Source organism: Macaca thibetana, chromosome 1 (assembly GCF_024542745.1).
Source record: "Macaca thibetana thibetana isolate TM-01 chromosome 1, ASM2454274v1, whole genome shotgun sequence".
Classification (NCBI taxonomy): Eukaryota; Metazoa; Chordata; class Mammalia; order Primates; family Cercopithecidae; genus Macaca; species Macaca thibetana.
In genome coordinates this window covers 176,917,309-176,939,091 of record NC_065578.1, presented here as the reverse complement: position 1 = coordinate 176,939,091, position 21,783 = coordinate 176,917,309, and the positions used below count along the sequence as shown (strand labels likewise).

General features: G+C 37.4%; 2 protein-coding genes across 5 annotated transcripts in view; one reads left to right on the top strand and one right to left on the bottom strand.

The window, feature by feature from the left end:
• TPR (translocated promoter region, nuclear basket protein) overlaps positions 1 to 11,563 on the bottom strand; it is a 62,581-nt gene extending 51,018 nt beyond the window's left edge. Inside the window, exons 1-5 of the mRNA XM_050783265.1 lie at positions 11,390 to 11,563; positions 10,710 to 11,018; positions 8,879 to 8,983; positions 5,628 to 5,701; positions 2,550 to 2,646 (exon numbers count right to left, since the gene is read on the bottom strand). Coding sequence (XP_050639222.1) covers positions 2,550 to 2,646; positions 5,628 to 5,701; positions 8,879 to 8,983; positions 10,710 to 11,018; positions 11,390 to 11,459 — 655 coding nt within the window. The 5' untranslated portion in view covers positions 11,460 to 11,563. The remainder of the gene's footprint in view (positions 1 to 2,549; positions 2,647 to 5,627; positions 5,702 to 8,878; positions 8,984 to 10,709; positions 11,019 to 11,389) is intronic.
• The window catches only part of ODR4 (odr-4 GPCR localization factor homolog), a 47,871-nt gene continuing 37,617 nt past the window's right edge, over positions 11,530 to 21,783 (top strand). For 2 of the 4 annotated variants that reach the window (XR_007724061.1, XM_050783308.1), the window contains exons 1-4: positions 11,530 to 11,808; positions 15,321 to 15,438; positions 18,339 to 18,473; positions 21,277 to 21,372. Coding sequence is in view for 3 of the 4 variants with exons in the window: in XM_050783308.1 (XP_050639265.1) it covers positions 15,340 to 15,438; positions 18,339 to 18,473; positions 21,277 to 21,372 (330 nt within the window). In the remaining variant the exon portion in view is untranslated. Of the gene's footprint in view, positions 11,809 to 15,320; positions 15,439 to 18,338; positions 18,474 to 21,276; positions 21,373 to 21,783 lie in introns of those variants that run through there. The other 2 variants (XM_050783318.1, XM_050783327.1) reach the window with 2 other exon arrangements.

The following is a 21,783-nucleotide window of genomic DNA, read 5'->3' as shown; positions in this document are numbered from 1 at the left end:
TTTTTGTATTTTTAGTAGAGACGGGGTTTTGCCATGTTGGCCAGGCTGGTCTCGAACTCCTGACATCAGGTAAGCCACCTGCCTCAGCCTCCCAAAGTGCTGGGATTACAGGCATGAGCCACCGTGCCAGGGCAAGGGGCTACCTTTAAAGTTCTTTTGATTTTAGACACTGTCTCTGGCCCCAGAACCCAGGAGTTCAACATGGAAGGTGTCAAAGCAGTCTACTTGCTCCCAAACATGTTTCTAATTCAGCCTTTAGATCGGGGTCATAAGGACCTTTACGGCTCAGTAGAGATGACACCTTGTGGAAAAAAAATGTCAACACTGTGGAAGAGTACCCCAACAGAGAAAATACCATGAAAGTTTTAAAGGATAACACAATTGAAGAGGCCATCTCTGTTACAGAAAAAGTTATGAAAGCCATCAAGGCTAATATAATAAATTCCTGTTGGAGGAAACCGTCCAGATGTTGTGCATGATGTCACAAAATTTATAACAGAGCCAATCAAGGGAATCATGAAAGAGATTGTGGATATGGCAAAAAAGGTGGGATGAAGGGTTTCAAGATATGGACCTTGGAGAAATCCAAGAGCTAACAGATACCATATCAGAGAAATTAACAGAAGATGACTGGATGGAAATGAGTGCTTCAAAACCAGTGCGAGACAATGAGGAAAAAGAACGTAGAACTAGCAGTGTCAGAAAACAAATCGATAACAGACTATCTGGCGGAAGGGTTCTGATTATCCAAGACTGCTTTTGATTTCTTTTATGACATAGACCGTTTTCTTATACGGGCACTGAAACTACAGCGAATGGTGGAAGGAAAGTTACATTCAGTGTGCCTCCCTCTCCTGCCTCCCGCTTCTACCTTTGGCACCTGAGCCAGCAAGACCAACCCCTATTCTTCAGCCTAGGTAAAGACAAGGAGGATGAAGATGGTTGTGACGATCCATTTCCATTTAATGAACAGTAAATGTATTTTCTCCTCCTTATGATTTTCTTAACATTTTTTTTCTCCACTTTATTGAAGCAGCACAGTAATACAGATCACAAACAAAACGTATGACAATCTGCTGTGTATGCTATTGGTAAGTTATTTCTAGTTAACAGCAGTAGTTAAGTTTTTGGGGAGTCAAAAGTTACACATAAATTTTCAACTGGGGGGGGGTCAGCAGCCCTAACCACTGTGTTGTTTAAGGGTCAACTGTAGCTCTCCACTCCCTTATTTTAACTTGTTTCTGCCATAGTTAATTACAAATTCAATTTCTACAAATAGATGACAAAAAATTGAAATTTGTGTATCCAAACCTGTGAATTATCCAAGTTTCTTTATTTTAAATATAGTATCTTAAGTAAGTTAAATATTCAACATCAACCTTAATTTTCCTGATACATATCCGAAGATCTATTAAAATTTTATAAATAACCATTAAGCTAAAAAGCAATGATAAATATAAAAATCTTCTACTCAATATAGAATATACATTTTTTTAAAACTACCTATTAAATATCTAGATTTTATGAATTCCTTTAATTGTAACTACCACTTGTTGATCAACACACTCAGCAAGTATTTTGAAGGAACTCTCGTGAGACTGGGAAAGTATACCTAACTAATGGAATATTATTGTATAATGACATAAATATCTGAGAATTCTTTCTTTTATAGAAATAAAAAGGTTTCAAAAACCACACATACACACAAAAAAGGACCCCAAAAACTTCTTCTTTTTTTTTTTTAACACAGAGTCTCGCTCTGTCGCCCAGGCTGGAGTGCAGTGACACAATCTTGGCTCACTGCAACCTCCACCTCCTGGGTTTCAGCAATTCTCTGCCTCAGCCTCCCAAGTAGCTGGGATTATAGATGCGTGCCACCATGACCAGCTAATTTTTGTTATTTTTAGTAGAGACAGGGTTTCACCATCATGGCCAAGCTGTTCTTGGAATTCTGACCTCATGATCCACCCGCCTCGGCCTCCCAAAGTGCTGGGATTACAGGCGTCAGCCACCATGCCCAGCCACCAAAGGAAACTTCTTACCATTAACTGCTTCAGAGTCAAGTTCACCTGACTACATCAGTTGTATTATATACTATAGTCTATGTTTATGTATTTTATGTCCCTGTCTCCTTCAATTTGTTTATAAATATGAGCTGAGTATAGGTTCTTATATTGCATGCTTATTATACAGCAAGGATGTCCATATGAAATGAAGAACAGTAGTTCAGTCTTTGCAAATGAACATTTAAAGTGCTTCCAATTTGATATTATGTATAGCATTATAGTAAAAATCTTTGCATGGAAAATTTGGTCCAAATTACTACTTCTTTGAGATGTTCTTCATTTCTTGCACTTTCTAGACACTTCTTTAAACACTTGATAATGATTTAAAGATAAATGAGTATGAGAAATAATAGGATATTACAACTCTATACTCAACCATAACAAAAAAATATTAGCAACAGAAATGGGCTGAGTATTAACTCCTAGCATTATCAGAAGAAAAATAAAGCAATGGAACTAAAAGCTAAAAGCACTTCTTCATACCTGTTGAGTATTCAAGTTCTTGAGATAGTCTCTCATTGGTTCTAATTAAGTCTCTTTTCTCAGCTTCTAATTCTTCTTTTGTTCTTGTGAATTGGCTCTGTCATATAAAGGAGTAATAAATAAGAAAATCAAGTAGAGCAATACAGGAAAGTGAACATAGAATTGTCACTTTAGTTAACATCAGCTGCAGTTTAAATGATTGGCTTTCTCTTATAATTTACACATCAAAAAATTAAAAATATCCATAATTCCAATGTTTCTATTTAAGTTTTGGATTTTTAAAACATTTTTACCAGGCTTATGAAAATTTTTCTCATATCTCTTTTAATCACAAGGAAATGTCCTAATAACTTAGAATATCACTGTATTTACACCTTAGTTCAAACTATTTTTCAAGAAAGATTTCTAAAAATTGAATTACTTAAAACTTTTAATATATTTTGTCAGCCGGGTACAGTGGCTCATGCCTGTAATCACAGCACTTTGGGAAATCAAGCTGGGCGGATCATTTGAATCTAGGAGTTCAAGACCAGCTTGGGCAACATGGCAAAACCCCATTTCTACGAGTAGAAAAAAAAAAGCCAGGCATGGTGGCATGTGCCTGCAGTCCCACCTACTCAGGAAGCTGAGGTGGGATGATCATTTGAGGCCGGGAGGCGGAGGTTGCAGTGAGCCGAGACTGCATCACTGCACTCTAGCCTGAGTGACAGAGCGAGACCCTGTCTCAAAAACAAAAAACCAAAAAACTTGTCAAACTGCTTCCCAGCAAGACAATGGCAATTTATATGCCGTTGAGAAATACCAATCTCAAGCTACCTATGCCAGAACTGTAGGTTGCCTTTTAATATTCTTGTTTCCTGTGTAGGAGCTTTTTAATTTGATACAGCTCCATTTAATTCTTTTTGCAGCTTGAACTACTGATGTAATATCCAAACAATCATTATCAAGGCCAATGTCAAGAATCTTTCCCCTATGTTCACTTCTCTGAGTTTTATGGCTTCAGATCTTACATTTAGATCGTTCATCCATTTTGGCTCGACTTTGGTATATGATGCACAAACATCCAACATTCATTTCTTCAAATGTGGAAATCCAGTTTTCCCAACACCATTAATGAGGAGACAATCCCGTCTCCTTTGTATCTTCTTGGCACCCTTGTTGAAATTAGTTGACCATACGTTTGGATTGATTTCTGGGCTCTCTATTCCATTGGTCATGTTTCTGTTTTTATGTCAGTACTGTACTATTTGGATTACTATAGTTTTATAACAGTTTTCTAAATCATGAAGTATGATGCCTCCAACTTTGTTTTTCTTGCTCAATATTGCTTTGGTTATTCAGGATTTTTTAACTGATTCCATCAGAAGTTTAGATTTTTTTCTCTATTTCTGTGAAGAGTGCCACTGGAATTCTGACAGGATTGGGCTGAATCTTTATACCACTTTATATAGTGTGGACATTATAGCAATATGAATTCTTCTTAACTATGCGTATGGGATATCTTTCCAATTATTTGCATCTTCAATTTCTTTCATCAATGTTATATCATTTTTAGTATACGAATCTTTCACCTCTCAGGTTAAATTTATTCCTAAGTTGTTTTTTGGTTTTTGGATGGTACCCTAATGAAATTGCTGTCTCGATTTCTTTTTCAGCTAGGTCATTATTTGTGTATAGAAATGCTACAAGATTTTTTAATATTGATTTTGTATCCTGCAACTGTATAAATTTACTTATTAGCTCTGACAGGATTTTGTGGAATCTTCTGAGGTTTTCTACATATAGGATCATATAATCTATAAGTAGAGATATTTTTATTTCTTCCTTTCCAATTTGGGTGCATTTTATTTCCTTGTCTGATTGCTCTCGCTGGTACTTCCAGTACTATACTGAATACAAATGGCGAGTGGGCATCCCGGCCTTCCATTGGATCTTAGTGAAAAAGTTTTCAGTTTCTTTTTTTCAGCCATCAAGCAGTTAAATAATTTCTATTACTTTTTAAGTTGCTTCATGGATTTTTTTCCTGCAAAATTTTATGTGACTGTGTGCACACTATTTTCTTGGGCTACAGATCCATAGCTTTTATAAGATTTATAAAGATTTTGTGACAGTTCTGCTTTCTTTCCAAAAGATTAAGAACCTCCGTATTGGGTTTTATTTCTGGACTGCCTTTTATTCTCTGTACTGATTCTTATATCAGCATTGTAATGTTTTAATAACCATAGCTTTATAAAACATTTGAATATGTGGCTATGCAAGTATTTTTAAACTGATACTTCCTTTTTTAGAAGCATCCTAGCTACACTATGCTTTTTTTTCCCCAATCATCTTTAGAACTACATTAACAAGTTTCTGGCTATCTGACTTGGATTTAAGAGTCAAAATGTATTACCAACACATTAATTTGGAAACCATTTCCATCCAGAAATTTGTAATATCTTCATTTATAAAGGTATATTCTCACAGTTTTCAGAAAAGTATTTGAGTTTTATTGTGTATTGAGTTTTTCTTCATATAAATACATTTCTTACAAAGCCTTTCTAGGCATATTACGAGGCTTTTTTGCTCCTATTCAGATTTTGGAAGTAAATTTTTTTTTTCCCTTCAGAAATTTGAAGAAATTATCTTTTAACAGCAAATAAAATGTAAATTTTAAAAAAGCAATGGCAAAAGTATAAAGTTGTATCTGGCTAAAAAATAACTGCATGTGACCACTTTAACAAATTTGTCAGCAATCCCTGGGATCATATTCAAACTGTTATTCTTACAAAACTACCCTAAAGAAATGATTACCAATGTGGATTCACCCAAATCCCCAACTGTATCACATTTGGTGTAATACCTGGACTACAGTAAGCATTCAACAGATAATTTCTGTTGAGTAAAAGAAATGTCCAATCTATCAATAAAACATAGATCCAATTAAGGAATTTATATATACTTATTTTTGTCGGTAGCTTCTCCTAAGAGGACATCAGTTACATCTTCCCATGGACTAATAACTAATAAACAATCAGAATAGAATGTCTCTTCAAGTAACACATCTACAATGAGCTTATTCAAAGAAATATCTCTTACCTGAATGGCAATATTGCGATCCTGAGCAATTTCAAGTTCTTTGTTTTTCTCAGTTAATGCCTTCAGCTGATTGCCTGGATAAAAGGAATTTTATGAATACATACACATTTGCTTAAAACTTGCAATGAGTATTTTTATGCAACTGCCAACCTTACACATTTTAAAAATGAAAAAACAGAAGCCCAGAAGGACTGCATGCACATCACATTTCAAATTCATGAATACATTCAAAATTTACTGTGTTCTAGACCAAAATTTTAAATATGCTATCCTGTCTCCAAATCAAATGTATAATAATCCTAGCCAACATTTATGGGGAAAGTCATATGCAATTAGTAATTCCTTTATTTTTCAATGCCATCTTCTAAGTCAACATATATCATAAGAAACAGTGACCTGTATTTAGCAACAAGAAAATGCAGTTAAAAAGATAGGATCAAGAGAGAAAATAGCATTTAAACTATATAACATGTATATACAGCAAATCACAATAATGAATATTTGCAATTCCTATCGTGTTTATCACTCTACATACAGACTTTAAAGAAAAAAAATATTATGCTTGATAACACACTTATCAATTTCTCAATTGCCACTCAAAATGGGTTCTTTTCCCTTACACACAGTTTCTCTTCTAAACATAGGCTAACTAGAAAAAATATAATTTTCGAAATTTTTCCAAAAATATACATTGTGAAACTGTATTTCACTAAAATACATATGCTGGTAATTTAATAAGCAAATACATTATAATTAATTCTAATCTTAACTACTATTTAAAGAGGACCCCATTAAATGGGTCTAAATTTTCTATTTTGTTTTAATATTATTTACTGCTTTCCAGACTTACTGATCCACAGTACATAAACACACACACACATATTAACTGTATACCACAGGAAGGTATCTGATGTATCTAGGTTCCTCCCTTTTTCTCTTCTCCCAGATCTCATAAAAGCTGTCTTCACAATCATTTTTCTCAAATTCCTCGGCACTACTACCAAACAGATCTTCCTATTATGCCTAGGCAAAACTACATAGATAATGAACCAGATCTAGCTATATATGCTCCATCACACATGTATGCATATACATTATGTTTTTAAAATGAGGTGTACCAAAAGTAGCTGGAAAAAGTTATAACCTAAATAGTTGATGGTCATGAACCCATTAAGAAAGAAAGTTGCAATTTTAATCATTCCTTTGATTATGAACTTCCTGTGTTCCTTCTCCAACAATCACATTAAAACTGAACTATATTAAATATCATTTAATTATGCCAGCCAGGGACGGTGGCAATCCCAGCACTTTGGGAGGCCGAGGCGGGAGTATCACTCGAGGCCAGGAGTTCAAGACCAGCCTGGCCAACATGGCGAACCACTCTATCTACTAAAAATGCAAAAATTAGCTGGACCTGGTGGTACATGCCTGTAATCCCAGCTACTCAGGAGGCTGAGGCACAAGAATCTTCTGAACCCGTGAGGCAGAGGTTGCAGAGAGCCAAGATCGCACCACTGCACTCTGGCCTGGGCAACAGAGTGAGACTCTGTCTCCAAAAATAAAAATTAAAAAAAATTAATTATGCCTCTATAGAGATTTTTCCTAATGTTCTGACATTTGCTTTCTTAAATCAGAAGTAGTCTACAGCCAGACCACCCTGAGGCACCCAATCTTGTCTGATCTCGGAAGCTAAACATGGTCGGGCCTGGTTAGAACTTGGATGGTAGAAGCAAAGCACAGGACATATCATCCTCCTAAGAAATGTCAGGATCTTTAACATCTTGTGGGGAAAAGAGAGATCAGACTGTTACTGTGTATATATAGAAAGAAGTAGACATAAAAGACTCCATTTTGTTCTATATTTGTGATGCTGTTAATCTGTGAACCTACCCCCAACCTTGTCCTTGCAAGAGACTGTGCTGTGGGGGCTCAAGGTTTAAAGGATTTGGGGCTGTGCAGGGTGTGCTTTGTTAAACAAGTGCCCGAAGGCAGTATGCTTGTGAAAAGTCATCACCATTCTCTTAATCTCAAGTACCCAGGGACACATACACTGCAGGTTGCAGGGACCTCTGCCTAGGAAAGCTAGGTATTGTCCAAGGTTTCTCCCCATGTGATAGTCTGAAGTACGGCCTCGTGGGAAGGGAAAGACCTGATCGTCCCCCAGTCTGTCACCCATGAAGGGTATGTGCTAAGGAGGAAAGAAGAGGAAAGAAGTATAAGAGGAAAGAAGGCCTCTTGGCAGTTAAGATAAACAAAAGCATCTGTCTCCTGCCCGTCCCTGGGCAATGGAACACCCTGGGCAATGGAACATCTCGGTGTAAAACCCTATTGTATGTTCTGTTTATTGAGAAAGGAGAAAACCGCCTTAGGGCTGAAGGTGGGACGTGCTAGCAGCAATGCTGCTCTTTATGCACTAAAAAGGTTTATGGAGACGTCTGCGTATGTATATCAAGGCACAGCACTTTTCCTTAAACTTATTCATGTCACAGAGATCTTTATTCATATGTCTTACTGCTGGCGTGGGTCCTCTGTATGGTGAGCAGGGTCCCCTGGGCCCACTTTTTCTTTCTCTATACTTTGTCTCTGTGTCTCATTTCTTTTCTTAAGTCTCTCGTTCCAGCTAAGGAGAAAGGCCCACAGGTGTGGAGGGGCAGGCCACCCCTTCAAACATCTTGTGAGGTTTCTAAAACTTAATGATGTAAGAAAACTAAGAAAGAGATTAGCTATCAATCTTTTATAGGAACTAGGCCTTAAAGGGGAAATATCCTGAGATTCACAGATATTTATAAAAATTATTTAAAAAGTTAAAACATAAATATAATGAAATCAATAGGCTTTGATTCTTCAACATAAAAACAAGCTACTCTCTACTTCCTTAGTTGCATAACGCTTCCACCTTTTAAAAAATATTTCAAGAACTCTTATTTGATTTACAAAGCTGTCTAAGTAGACAGGTATGTGGGTCTAGCCATTTTATAAACAATAATCAGATACTGTTAAGATTTACATGGGGCAAAAGCGTTTTTAATAGCAAAATCAGAATAAGAATCCAGGCCTCCCGTCCATTAAGTTCTGTGTTCTTACAAAATCTTTACTACTAAGTGAAAAATCAAAATATCACCATAATAAAAACCAATGATGCTTAATCAATATCTTCATATTTAGTAAGTAAATGTTTCCCAAGTATACAAAGGAGTCTCTGAAGATTTCAATACTCCAAGAATACTTACAAAGACGAACTAAATACTTACTGAGTTTCTCTAGCTCAAGCCGCAAGCTTTGACACTCCCGGGTTTCATTCACAAGTCTCTCCTGACTGTGAGACAATCTCTTTTCTATTTCAAAATACTGTTGTTCTACAGCAGACAAGCAAAAAACAACAAAATCAAACACATGTACATACATTGTCAATACTGTTATTTATTTCTAATAACCTCGAATTTAAAATTTAAGGTATAGTACTAGAATTGCACTTCACGTAACAGAATCTAAGTAAAGATAAATAGACTGAGCACTGAAAAGGACTTAGAGTATTTCCAAATGACTTACATGACAAAAAATAAAAATAAAAATAAGGCCTAAAAGGGAATTTACAAATCAATGTCTTTAAGGCAGGTAACATGTCTCATTTATCTTAGTATTTTCTCCAGACATCAGTAAACTGCTTACCATGAAGTATTTATTAAACAAGAAAAAATTGTTTAGACAAAAAAAAATTGCTTTGTTTTAAAAGGCTTCTTTTATAGTAGTCAAGATATTACCTGAAAGCATAAAACTACTAAATTTACGTAAATGTGTAAACTTCCCAAGGGAAGGGATTGAATATCGTGCTCAGCATAGTATCAGGAACATGTAAGACACTCAATATTTACGGTGCAAATTAATATATAGAATGCAACGTACTACTCAGCTCTGAGATCAGAGAACTAATTTTCAAAGTCAATTCTGCTTGACAGTTACACTTATTTTTACTTTTTTTTTTTTTTTGAGAAGGAGTCTCCCTCTGCAGCCCAGGCTGGAGTGCAGTGGCTGGATCTCAGCTCACTGCAAGCTCTGCCTCCCGGGTTCACGCTGTTCCCCTGCCTCAGCCTCCCGAATAGCAGGGACAACAGGCGCCCGCCACCACCTACAGCTAATTTTTTTTTTTGTATTTTTAGTAGAGACAGGGTTTCACCGTGTTAGCCAGGATGGTCTCGATCTCCTGACCTCGTGATCCGCCCGCCTCGGCTTCCCAAAGTGCTGGGATTACAGGTGTGAGCCAATGCGCCCAGCAGACAGTTACACTTTTTTTGAAGTAAAAACTTGTTCAGAATTTCCAGTCAACTTAGCAAGAACAGCATTAACTTCCCCAAACAAATGGTAAACCAAAACACATTATCAGTAAGTTTGTATTTTACTAATGGTAATTACTATATTCTTCATATTTTTTCAAGGATGTTCAAGCCATTGTTGTCAGTAACTTTCTTACTTAAAGGCCTACTTTAGGTAATTACAAGAAAATTTTAATGTTTTCTATCAAACTCCAACTTTTTGAGAGAAATCAGATACATTAAATTTATGTACTGCACGTTCACTGTGTTTCCAGCGCTCTTATGCACCTAATATTCATTTTCGTAAACATCTAATTCATTCTGGGGCCAAGGGACGACGCACACACTAAGAACAAGTGCACAGAGTGGTCAATTTGGCAAAGGCCTAGAATGCAGGTGACTAGAAAATAGGGCGGAGCCACTACCAGTTGAAGTGCAACAAAACATACAAGGTACTCCAGGCTCAGAGAGATGGGTTAGCAGACTCCAGCCAAGTCTGTTTCCCGTTTGTCGGACGAAGAGAAGTAAGAGTCCCTATATGAGCCTACCCTAATGACAAAGAAAATGGTACTAAACTTAGATTCAGATTTTATTTTTCAAAGGCTTCTTATCAAACTGTAAGGAGCAGGAAAGCGAAGGCTCAGGATATCCAAAGAGCCCAGGAAGTGAGGTTAACAGCGTGGTACCCAGTGCCAACTTGATAGGGGGAAGACCAGACCCAAAGGGCGAGAGTCAAGCTCATAACCAAGTGCGGAAAGAGCATCTCACTTACCGCTCTCCACCTTAAATTTCTCGTGCCGCCCCTTCAGGCCATCGATCTCGGATTGCTGATCAGCAAGGAACTTTTCAAGTTTGTTCTGGACAGACTTGGGCAGCTTGTTCAGCTCTGTGCGCTCCAGGACTTGCTGCAACACCGCCGCCATGTCGGTGGGGCCAGGGGCCCCAGTGGCAGCGGCTGACGGGGTAGAAGCAGAGAAGAAAGGCGAAGACCAGGAGGACCCAGACGCCTGGGCCGCCGCCTCTACCACCTCGCTCGGTGGCTCGCGCGCGCCCGCCCTCCGGAGACTCCCGCGGCGGGACCCTGGGAAATCGAGTCCAGCCTAAGCGGCGGCGCTTCAGCAACAGCACCTCACCGCCCGCGACCGAAGTGCGCGCGCAGCCGTTGGAAGCTACGCACCCTGGGAACCCGAGCTCAGCTGCTACCCCGATCCTATTGCGCACTCAATTTTCCGGCTTCCAGCTCCACCCACTTCAGGCCTTGTAGGTCTCTGGGAAATGTAGTGTTTTTCTCATTCCCTTCCGCGAGCCCAATCCCGCACCGCCCTTTCAGTTTCCGTTTTTCTCCCCGCCCCCCTGGCTCTCCTATCTCTGCTCCGTAACCGCTGTCCGCACGGTGGCGCCACATACGTACTCGTCACCCCATGGCCCTCCCTGAAGAGCTGGTGACCTTACCATCAAAGCCCCGGGATACCATGGATCGTCCTCTTTGGCGGCTTCTGGACACTGAGCCACTAGAGGGCATCGGTCCCGGTAGGGGCGGACGGCAGGCTCCAGGCTACCGCCACGCTCTCTATGGCGCCCAGAAGGGGGCGGGGTGGCGACCGCAGTCGCTTTGGCTGAGGCTCTGCGGTGAAGGGAGGGGGGGCGTTTTACGTCATCAATCTGCGGCACCTGACTCCCAAGACCCTAGCTTTGGAGTGGGAAGTGAGGTGTGGGAAGTAGGTCGCTTTCTGATGAATTAAGTGGCAGTGAATTGAGACCGGAGGGAATCTGGCCCCTAGAGGCTGGTACTTGCGCCCCCAAACCCCATCTCCAGCAGAGACAGACTGTCCGAGGTAATTGTCGGCCACGAGTGCACATTCTGAAAACAGGTAAGTCAGCCTAAATGTAGTGTATGTGTGTGTGTGTGTGTGCGCGTGCGTGTGCACTAGAGCACACAGCTCCCTTTTCAAGAGAAAAAGGAAGGGACAGAGTGTTGGAAACATATGGACAGTCACTCCGGCACACACTTCTGACGAACTTACCTTGTGTGAAACGGCGTACCTAAATGGTTTTTGGCGGTGGAGAGGTGGTACTGAGTGATACAGTACCCGGGAATTTAAGGACCCGGGTTAATTCTTCAGGAGGAGAATTAAAAGAAACCGTTAGCACTTTGAGTGTAGCCTGTGTTTTAAATTTTTCGTTGCAGAAATTGCTACCTAACATTATATTGTTTTTAAAATTGAAAACTGTTATAACTGAAGTTTTTAAACACAGTGTTAATTGCTACAGTAATAGAACTTGCATGTTTCCAGATCATAATTCTGTAATTTTAAAGCTCAATCCGTAGATTGCTTCGTGTTTAATTACTCTTCAGAAAGAATTTATTAAATTATTCATTGTAAATAATGCATTCCCAATGTCTTCTCTCTGCAGTTCCCACAGTCGTGGGCCTTCTGTGAATTGGAGATTTATTTCTTATATGAAATTTATTCTTTTTCTCTAGTTCCTACTTTTGAATCATGTTGTGAAGCCATCTAAGAAATATAAATGGAAGCATTTTGTGATATTTTGTAATAACTAAGGAAAAATAAATCAGCAGCGGAGCTTAAGGTTGATTTTTTCCCCCAAAATACGTTTTAGATAAGCACTGTAATTAAAGTTGCTGGTATATGAAGTATTATGCTATGTCCTAAGCGCACAGTATTATCATACTGTTGATCTGTCATTTGGGAAATGTAGATTTTCTGTATTTAGATTCACAGAATCCTAACATTAGATAGGTTTTCAGATCTGCTAGGATTCAAATGCTTTATTTTATAGATTAGGAAACCGGAGCCCAGGAAGAGTGAGTTGTGTCAGTCACAGTGCTTGGATCACAAAGGCTTTGGCTGATATACAACATTTCTGGAAAATTATGACCCTATAAGGCAAAATACAGTGGTCCCTTAGTGTCCGTGGAGCATTGGTTCCAGGACCCTCTCACCTGCCCACCCCATGGATACCGAAATCCATGGATGCTCCAGTTCCTTATATTAAATGGTGTGGCATTTGGATACTTTAAATCATCTGTAAATTACTTATAATGCCTAATACAATGTAAATGCTATAGTTGTTGTATTGTTTAGGGAATAGTGACAAGAAAAAACATCTTTGCACTAATGGTACAGATGTAATCATGCTTTTTTAAAATAGAATTTCTTTCAGTCTGTGGTTGGTTGGCTACATGGAAGTGGAAACCACAGATGTGGAAAGCTGACTATATATATTTTTAGTACTGCCTTTTATAAAGTATGGTTGACTACATTTAAACATTTTGAAAGAGCTCTAAAGAAAAATTTATCTGACATTCAATCCGATTTCATAATTGAACAGATTTTCACCTCTCTATTGCACTGAGTTTCTTACACATTAATATGGCTATTAGTGACACCCTAGAGGAACTAAGGTTAAAAGGGTAAATATAACTTTGGAATTATTTGTATTGTTGCAAGAATTAAGAATTATTAGAGCAGAAGGAAAAGGAGTATAATATGGTGAAGTAGAGGAAAGTTTATATATAGAATTTCGTAAGGCATTACTAAAAGGTAAAAGCCCTTAACTTCACAGAGGCATCAGTGATATTTAGACAAGCATTCCTAGACTTAGTCTCTAAAAAATGATATGCAAATCTGATTCACGTCTATTGTTGTCAAAAAAGAGCTAGGAAGAAATTAACGTATTTTGAGACAAAACTGAGCAAGCTCATTGAAACAATAATGAAACAGCCTCTAGTAGGACAGTTCAAACTTGAATCCATTCTCTGGGCTTTAATTTTAAAATGCAAAACCATCTTGTGACTGACAGTTTACTGGTATCAGATATACCATCCCAGCATATCTCTGGTAGCCTTAACTTTGTGGTACTGAATAAGATTCACATTTTTTACAGAACCCAAATGATGATTATTCCTAAATTGCAGTGTTCAAAATACTGTAACTGTGTTCCTGCAGTCTCTGTTTGTTTTATAGCTCTTTTGGGTATCATCTCTTTTACATTTTCATCCTCACCAATTATGAGCTCCTTGATTTAATCATTCATTATATTGCCTAGCTCTTTTATTGAGTATCTTTGGTTTTAAGCTATAGAAATGCAAATCGAAGGAGCATAAGCCAATAGAGGGAATGAATATACTGATTTCCTTCCAGAAATCAGAGAGAAAGCAGAACAAGAGCTATGCTTAGTAATGATTTAATTGAAGGACTGGTTACGATTCCTCATTACGAGAATGGTGTTGAAAAACAGGGATTCTAGAGCTGGAGTGTCTCCTTTGCCACTTAACCAACTTTGTCACTTTGGCAAGTTATTTAATCAACTTTCTCATTTCAGTTTCTTCATATATAAAATGAGGATTATAATGGTACCTACTTCCTGGGGTTTCATGAATTATTGTTACATGGAACGTACTTACAATAATGCCTTGTTCAAAATAGAAGCTATATAAATGTTGTTGTTGTATTGCTATTTATCTACTTAAATAACTCTTACTGTAGTATATATTGCTCAAGGACAGAGACTGTGTTGCTCATCTTTGTGTTATCCCACTTAGCATAGTTTCTAAGCAGAAGTATAGTTCTTTCATATATGCTTATCAAGTAAATGAATTTGACTCTACTTCCTAATGAACTATTCAGAAATTCATGTTTACTATTTTAGCAATGAGAACACTGAGACTTAGCAATATGTTATCAAAGACAATACAACTAGGAAGTAGATCTAAAATAAGAAATCTGATGTGTTGGCCGGGCACGGTGGCTCACGCCTGTAATCCCAGCATTTTGGGAGGCCGAGGCGGGCGGATCACCTGAGGTCAGGAGTTCGAGACCAGCCTGGCCAACATGGTGAAACCCCGTCTCTACTAAAAATACAAAAATTAGCCGGGCATGGTGGTGGGTGCCTGTAATCCCTCCTACTCGGGAGACTAGAGGCAGGAGAATTGCTTGAACCCGGGAGGCGGAGGTTACAGTGTGCCAAGATTGTGCCGTTGCACTCCAGCCTGGGTGACAAGGGCAAAACTCCATCTCAAGAAAAAATAAATAAAAAAAAAAAAAAAAAAAAAGAAAGCAATCTGATGTATTGCCTACTAGTTTAGTATCCTCTCCCTTATCCCAGCTTTGAGAAAAAGGTTTGATCTCTCATGTCAACTCTGGTTGATTTGTGGTTGTTTCCTGCTGCACTGTATTGAGAACTCTGGAACTACATCTGAACTTTGCAAGAAGGAATACACTGTGTAATAAGCATTTGCTGCAAGGCCTGGGATGGCCTCAGGATAGTATCACTTCTTTTGCTGTACTACTCTCATGATAAAGACATTGCAAATGATATTTTACCTAAAAACACTATATCTTTTTTTCTTGTAATACAGGAGATTTTAGTTCCTAAAAATGGGAAGAACCTACATTGTAGAAGAGACTGTTGGCCAGTATCTTTCAAACATAAATCTCCAAGGAAAGGCTTTTGTCTCTGGCCTTTTAATAGGACAGGTATGTATCTTTTACTCTGTATTTATTACTAAATAATTACTCTGTAATTTATTAAAACAAATTACTTGTTTATTTAAAGTTAAAAGATGCTGTTTAATAATAAACGCAAGGTTGGGGGATGGAAGAAGGAATGTAGAAGAAGTAATTTTAAAGTAGATCTTTGGGGAAACATGGAAAAGTGACAAACCTAGCCCAGTTTTGCTCAAGTCAGGACACCTTCCCCTTTCACCATGTAAAAGTAATTTATTACATGGAAACTTCAGAATTAGAATGTTCATTGACCAGATTATTCACATTTTGTTGTCTTTCCAGAGTGTTTTGTACTCCCTTCTAATCTTTCTAATATCTGGTTATTCAATTCTTTACAAAGGAAGCTTTTGGAAATTTTATTCCTATTCTGATTTGTGTTGTCTTATATTAGACATTATAGCAACAGTGGTCATATTTTTATATGCTATAGTACCCATCTTACTGCATTTTTTTTTATGTTGGATCAATAAGGAGGGAGAGGGATTGGGAAAAATTTGGAAATTAGACAAATTCTAATTTCTTCTTAGAGCTGTGTCTTAAAAATAGACACAAAATCAAACAGAGATTCAGGTACTTATTTGAAAACCTATGCCACTGATTTGTTACAGGTGAAAGAAGAACCTGTTAATCAGCTGGAGGGACTGGTCAGCAGTACAAAGCAAACAAACAAACAAACAAACAAACAAACAAAAAAACGAGTCACACAGGCAAGCTGACTGTGTCTATCCAAAAACACTGGGGAGAGTGCACTTTGGCCCAAGGACTTGATTTTGAGGCCTACTAGCCAATAAAGCTGTTATTGGGACAATTTTCTTTCTAGATAACTTAGCCTGATGCCTTAGAATCTTCAAATTATGTAATTAACTTTTCTTATTCTGATTCTATCCATATTCCCAAGCTACTTTCTTTTATAGTTTGATGCCCCATGTTATCTATTTATGAAGAATACACTGTCCAGAGGACTCGTGTTCAGATGCCTTCATGACATTTTAGCTTTCTACATCATTCTGAATAAACTCTGTTAATGTCAGTCTAGCCATGAAAGACAGGCTCATTTTCAGAATTTTTACAAATCTCATTTCTTAATTTGCAAAACAGAGGGCACGTCTACATGGATCAACCAGGTAGCACCACCCTGTGAAGCCTCTCATTAGACAACCAGACCACCTCTCTTGAGAACAGTGTGAATTTCTTTTTAATTCAGTTACTTAGCATGTAATTCGGGGCTCTTTTTATTAGGAGTTTTCTGTTTAAGTTTTTTTGTTTCTCTTTGTTTAAAATATTAAAGAGAAGAAGTCTTAGAGAAAGATGTGATCGGTAGAGATAAAAAGTCAGGGAGAAAGACCCTCTTCTAAATTTGTCTTAACTGGATAAAGGTTGTTTCTAAAGCTCAGGCAAACTGCCATCTTACAAATGAGTGTCTCATAATTTAAGGCCTTCCTTCCATCTGTCTTTATGCTTTAGTATGTATTGCTCAAGGACAGAGGAATTCATTCCTTTCAGTATTCTACATGCTTTTTCTTCGCTTTTCTTCCAGAGTTTATTGCTTTTTCCTCTCCTTCCCCTTAAGCTTGCTTGTTTCCTGGTCTCTGTCAGTTTTTCTTTTCAAAGTTATACATTTTATTAAGAAAAGAGAAGCCTTCTTAACTGAGACCTACCTTCTTTTCCTGTGTTTATTTGAATGTAACTTCCTGAAAATAACTGGTAGGAATAATTAATCTTATTTTCTATCCCAAGGTGATACTAATGATCATTTCAGGTCTAATACATTTCAGGTCATGTGTGGGGATGATACAATGCTAACTTGCATTAGCAGTGTTATTTTCACTCTTTTTTGTAGGAAACTTTCACTCTAGTGAAACTGAGCTATTAAATGTTCCCTACATTTATTTTTAGATCTCCCACCTTTGGTCACTACTTAACTGATCTTACAACTGAAGAACAGATTGGGTGTGGTGGTTCATGCCTGTAATTCCAATGCTTTGTGAGGCCGAGGTGGGAGGATTGCTTGAAGCTCGGTGTTTGACCTAGCCTGGGCAACATAGCAGGACTCTGTCTCTACAAAAAAGTAAAAAAAAAAAAAAAAAAAAAAAAATAGCCGGGCGATTGTGGCTGGTTGTTCAAGCCTTGTAGTCCTAGCTACTTGGGAGACTACTCGGGAGGATTGCTTGAGCCCAGGAGTTCAAGGTTGCAGTGAGCTGTGATCACGCCACTGCACTCCAGCCTGGGCATTAGAGCAAGACCCTGTCTCTAAATAAATAAACACACACATGCACACACACAAAGAACAAAAAACAAAACAGAAAAAACCCTTGAAGAACATAGAATCTGGTGTCACTTTGAATTGTGTCCCAAATCCCCTTTGTTATTCTGTGGAAATGTATGTGGAAGTTTCCCACTGTCATCATTTCAGTTAAAATAAGATACAAAAGGTCACTTGTTTAATATCACTGATATTTTACAATCTGTTCACTTACTATTTATAAAACAAATATATCTAGAAAATATAACAAATATAACTAGAAAACTGAATAAGCATGTTACTTTTTAGTTAATGTAATTCATTCACTCATCCTGTAAACCATTTTTAGGGGCCACTCTATGATTTATATTTGAGTTGTCCAAATAAATAAGAAGCTGATATTAAATACGTTAAAAGATAAACAACATGTGAGGGAAAGGTTGGAAGGCCACTCTTGAAAATTAGCCTCCCTTTAGCTTCCACTATAATATTGGTGTTAATGATTTAACCTGTTAACAAATATTACTCAGTTTTTGCATGTCATAAAAGCTAAGGAATTCAGGTATCACTCTAATTAGATTGAGGAATCAGATACCACTCTAACAAGCTTTTAAATTTGTTTTTGAAGTGTTCTTCACAAAAGGATTATGTGATTCTTGCCACTAGAACGCCCCCCAAAGAGGAACAAAGTGAGAACCTCAAACATCCCAAAGCTAAGTTGGATAACTTGGATGAAGAATGGGCCACAGAACATGCCTACCAGGTTATCTTATTTTTCTGTTTATATGTTTTAGTTTTATTTCAAAAAAGCTAGAATCAAGAAGATTTAGTGGCTGAGTAGAGAGAAGAGACATAGGGAGAAAGTAGCTAAACATGACTGAGATTGTTAGCTGGGGTGTCTAGGAGGATAGTGTTGGCATTATACAAGGAAGAAACAGATTTGGGATGAGTGAGTGGGAATAATGACTAAATTCACTTACAAGTATTTATTGAATGAATTATGTATCATCAAATACATAATGTTAGAATAAGCTAAAAATAGAATTATTTCCTTTTCTGGGGTTGGGGGTGACGGGAGGGAACTTAGAGGACGAGTCAATAGGTACAGCAAGCCACCACAGCACACGTATACCTATGTGACAAACCTGCCCATTCTGTGTTTTTGGGTTTTTGTTTTTTTGGAGAAAAAGAATTTTCTTTAAGAAATAAAAGAATTATTTCCTTTTCCAATCAACTTTAAATCTTTTAAACTCAAACGTGTGTTTCTGTGTATATATATATGTACACACAGACATATATCTGTATCTGTGTTTGTGTTTGTGATTATGGGGCAGTGCGTAGTTATATACAACAAAAATCCTGCCTGTAATCCCAGCACTTTGGGAGGCCAAGGCGGGTGGATCACCTGAGGTCAGGAGTTCGAGACCAGCCTGGCCAACATGGCAAAACCCTGTCTCTATTAAAAATACGAAAAATTAGCCAGGTGTGGTGGCAGGTGCCTATAATCCCAGCTACTTGGGAGGCTGAGACAGGAGAATTGCTTGAACCCGGGAGGCAGAGGTTGCAATGAGTCAAGATCGTGCCATTGTACTCCAGCCAGAGCGACAAAGCGAGACTTGTCTCAAAAAACAAAACGAAACAAAACAAAAAACAAAGAAATTCAATATTTAATTATTATTGTTTTAGTCCATTTGTGTTCCTATTAAGGAATACCTAAGACTGAGTAATTTATAAAGAGAAAAGGCCTTTTTGGCTCATGATTCTGCTGGCTGCAAGATTGAGCATCTGGTGAAAGCCTCAGGCTGCTTCTGTTCATGTCAGAAGGCAAATTGGAGCTGGTGTGTAAAGATCACATGGCCAGAGAGGAAGCAAGGGGTTGGGAGGTGCCAGGCTTTTTGTTTTTTTTAACAACCAGCTCTCCTAGGAACAAATATAGCGAGAACTCGTTCGTTGGTGTGAGGATGTAACCAAGCCATTAATGAGGGATCTGCCCCATGACCCAAACAGCTTCCATTTCAACATGATGTTTAAGGGGGACAAACATGGCAACTATCTTCTAAAAAAAATATTAAGTATTGTAAAGTTCAATTCCCAATGGTTTGTAAATAACTTTCTACTCTAATTTTGCTTTTGGTCTCTCGTGAAATTGTATATGACACACACACACACACACACACACACACAGAGTATTAATGAATTTATATAGTAAATTAGCTTAACCTTTTACCTCTAGAAAGAAAAGGTTGATATTACTTTTTCCCCTTTCTTGCTGTCACCTCCATCTCCTAAAAAATGGTTAATTTTTTGTGTTGGTGATTTTGAAAAGATAGCAGACTCCCTATGCTAAATATGAAAACTTTGTCAGATTGTGCTACTATAGTAAATAGAATTTATTAAATTAGAGGAAACCACCAGCAGACATAATGCAAGTAGATTAAGGATTAGAGCATGGTATCTAATTTTTTAAGACTGTACTCTGATTAATTGCTTATACATTAACTAATGAAAAGCTAACCAAAGCACTCTAATCTCTGAGTGTAGATGATAGAAAAAAATCCATGTGGTGTTAAGAACTAGCCACAATCATGTGAAGGGAAATACAAATATGGAGATATCATGGTAGTATGTATCAAAAACCTTGAAAATATGTATAACTTCTTAAACCAGTTGTCCATCTCAAGGGATTTGTCCTAAACAAATAATTCTATGAATGCAGAAAGACGTACTAGGATTTTTAATCTATATTATTTTAAGGTAAAATTAGATATAACATAAATGCCCAATATCAGTAAATGGGCTTAAAAATTTGAGGTTAATCTATGCGATAGAAAATAATGGATTTTCAAGTCAGACTCCCTCTGTTCAAATTCCAGATCTAGTATGCTGCTAAAAATAGGGATACAAAGGTAGAATTACTTACTCCCTTAAGGAGCTCCCTGACCAACTAGTAGGGTTCACAGATAACTATAATATAAGGCTGTGTGATAAAATCCTTGGGAAAACTACCCCAAAGCCCTATGGGAGTTCAGAGATCAAAGGATCAGAGAAGGCAGCTTCCTCAAGCTGCCTTTGAAGTATCCAGTAGAGTTGAGACACGTAGAAATATAAGAGAAAGTCATTTTTGGCCTAGGGAGCACCCTGAGTAAAGACATAGGGTTAGGAAGCCTAGGATGTATATGGGAAACAGTTTATAGCTCATTTGACTCTGCTTTTCAAGTAGTTTTTGACAAATATTTGAATTACTTGAGGAAAAGTAGTGTCAAATGAGGGTATAAATATCAGATTGACCAAATTCTAGAAAGTCTGAAATATCAATCTAAAATAAAACTTAATTTTATTTAGCTGATGGTGGGACACCATTGAAAAAATATTTCAGTCTTCGATCTCCTGAGAAAGGGGTTTATTTATTGATGTAGCTAAAGGATGTTGTTATCAGATAGTTTTATTTATAAAGTAGTTTTAAGGTGAAAAGCTAAGGACACTCTAAGAAGACAGTTTCTCAAACGGAAAGGATTGCGTATAATGCCAAATGCTTTTGTTAGCTAATACTATATTTCTATTTTTAGGTATCCAGAATGCTACCAGGGGGACTTTTAGTTCTTGGAGTATTTATTATTACTACTTTAGAACTGGCAAATGATTTTCAAAATGCCCTGCGTAGAGTAAGTTTGATATATCGAAAATTCTTAATGAAATCAGTTATATGTTATTTTTATTGATTATGAGTATATATAATGATTCTAGGCATATTTAAATTTGTTTTCCATAATTCTTTTTGCTGGGGTTACATTGAAAAAGCTTTTTTCACTCGATTTCTTGGATATCTTGAGTGTAAAAACTGTTTATATATTTAAAAACTACATATTTTAAAATAGTCTTTATTTTAGAGACAATTCTGACTATTAGGAAACAAGTTATAATGCTTTAACAGTTTTTCTTGTACAATAGCAGTATTCTGTCACACATTCCATTTAGCACCTAGTGATTATTGTAACATGAAATTAATAGGTGCTGAAATTCTTTACCTTCTTTTCAATTCTTCTTGGATCCCAAGAGTAAAAACATAAAGAATC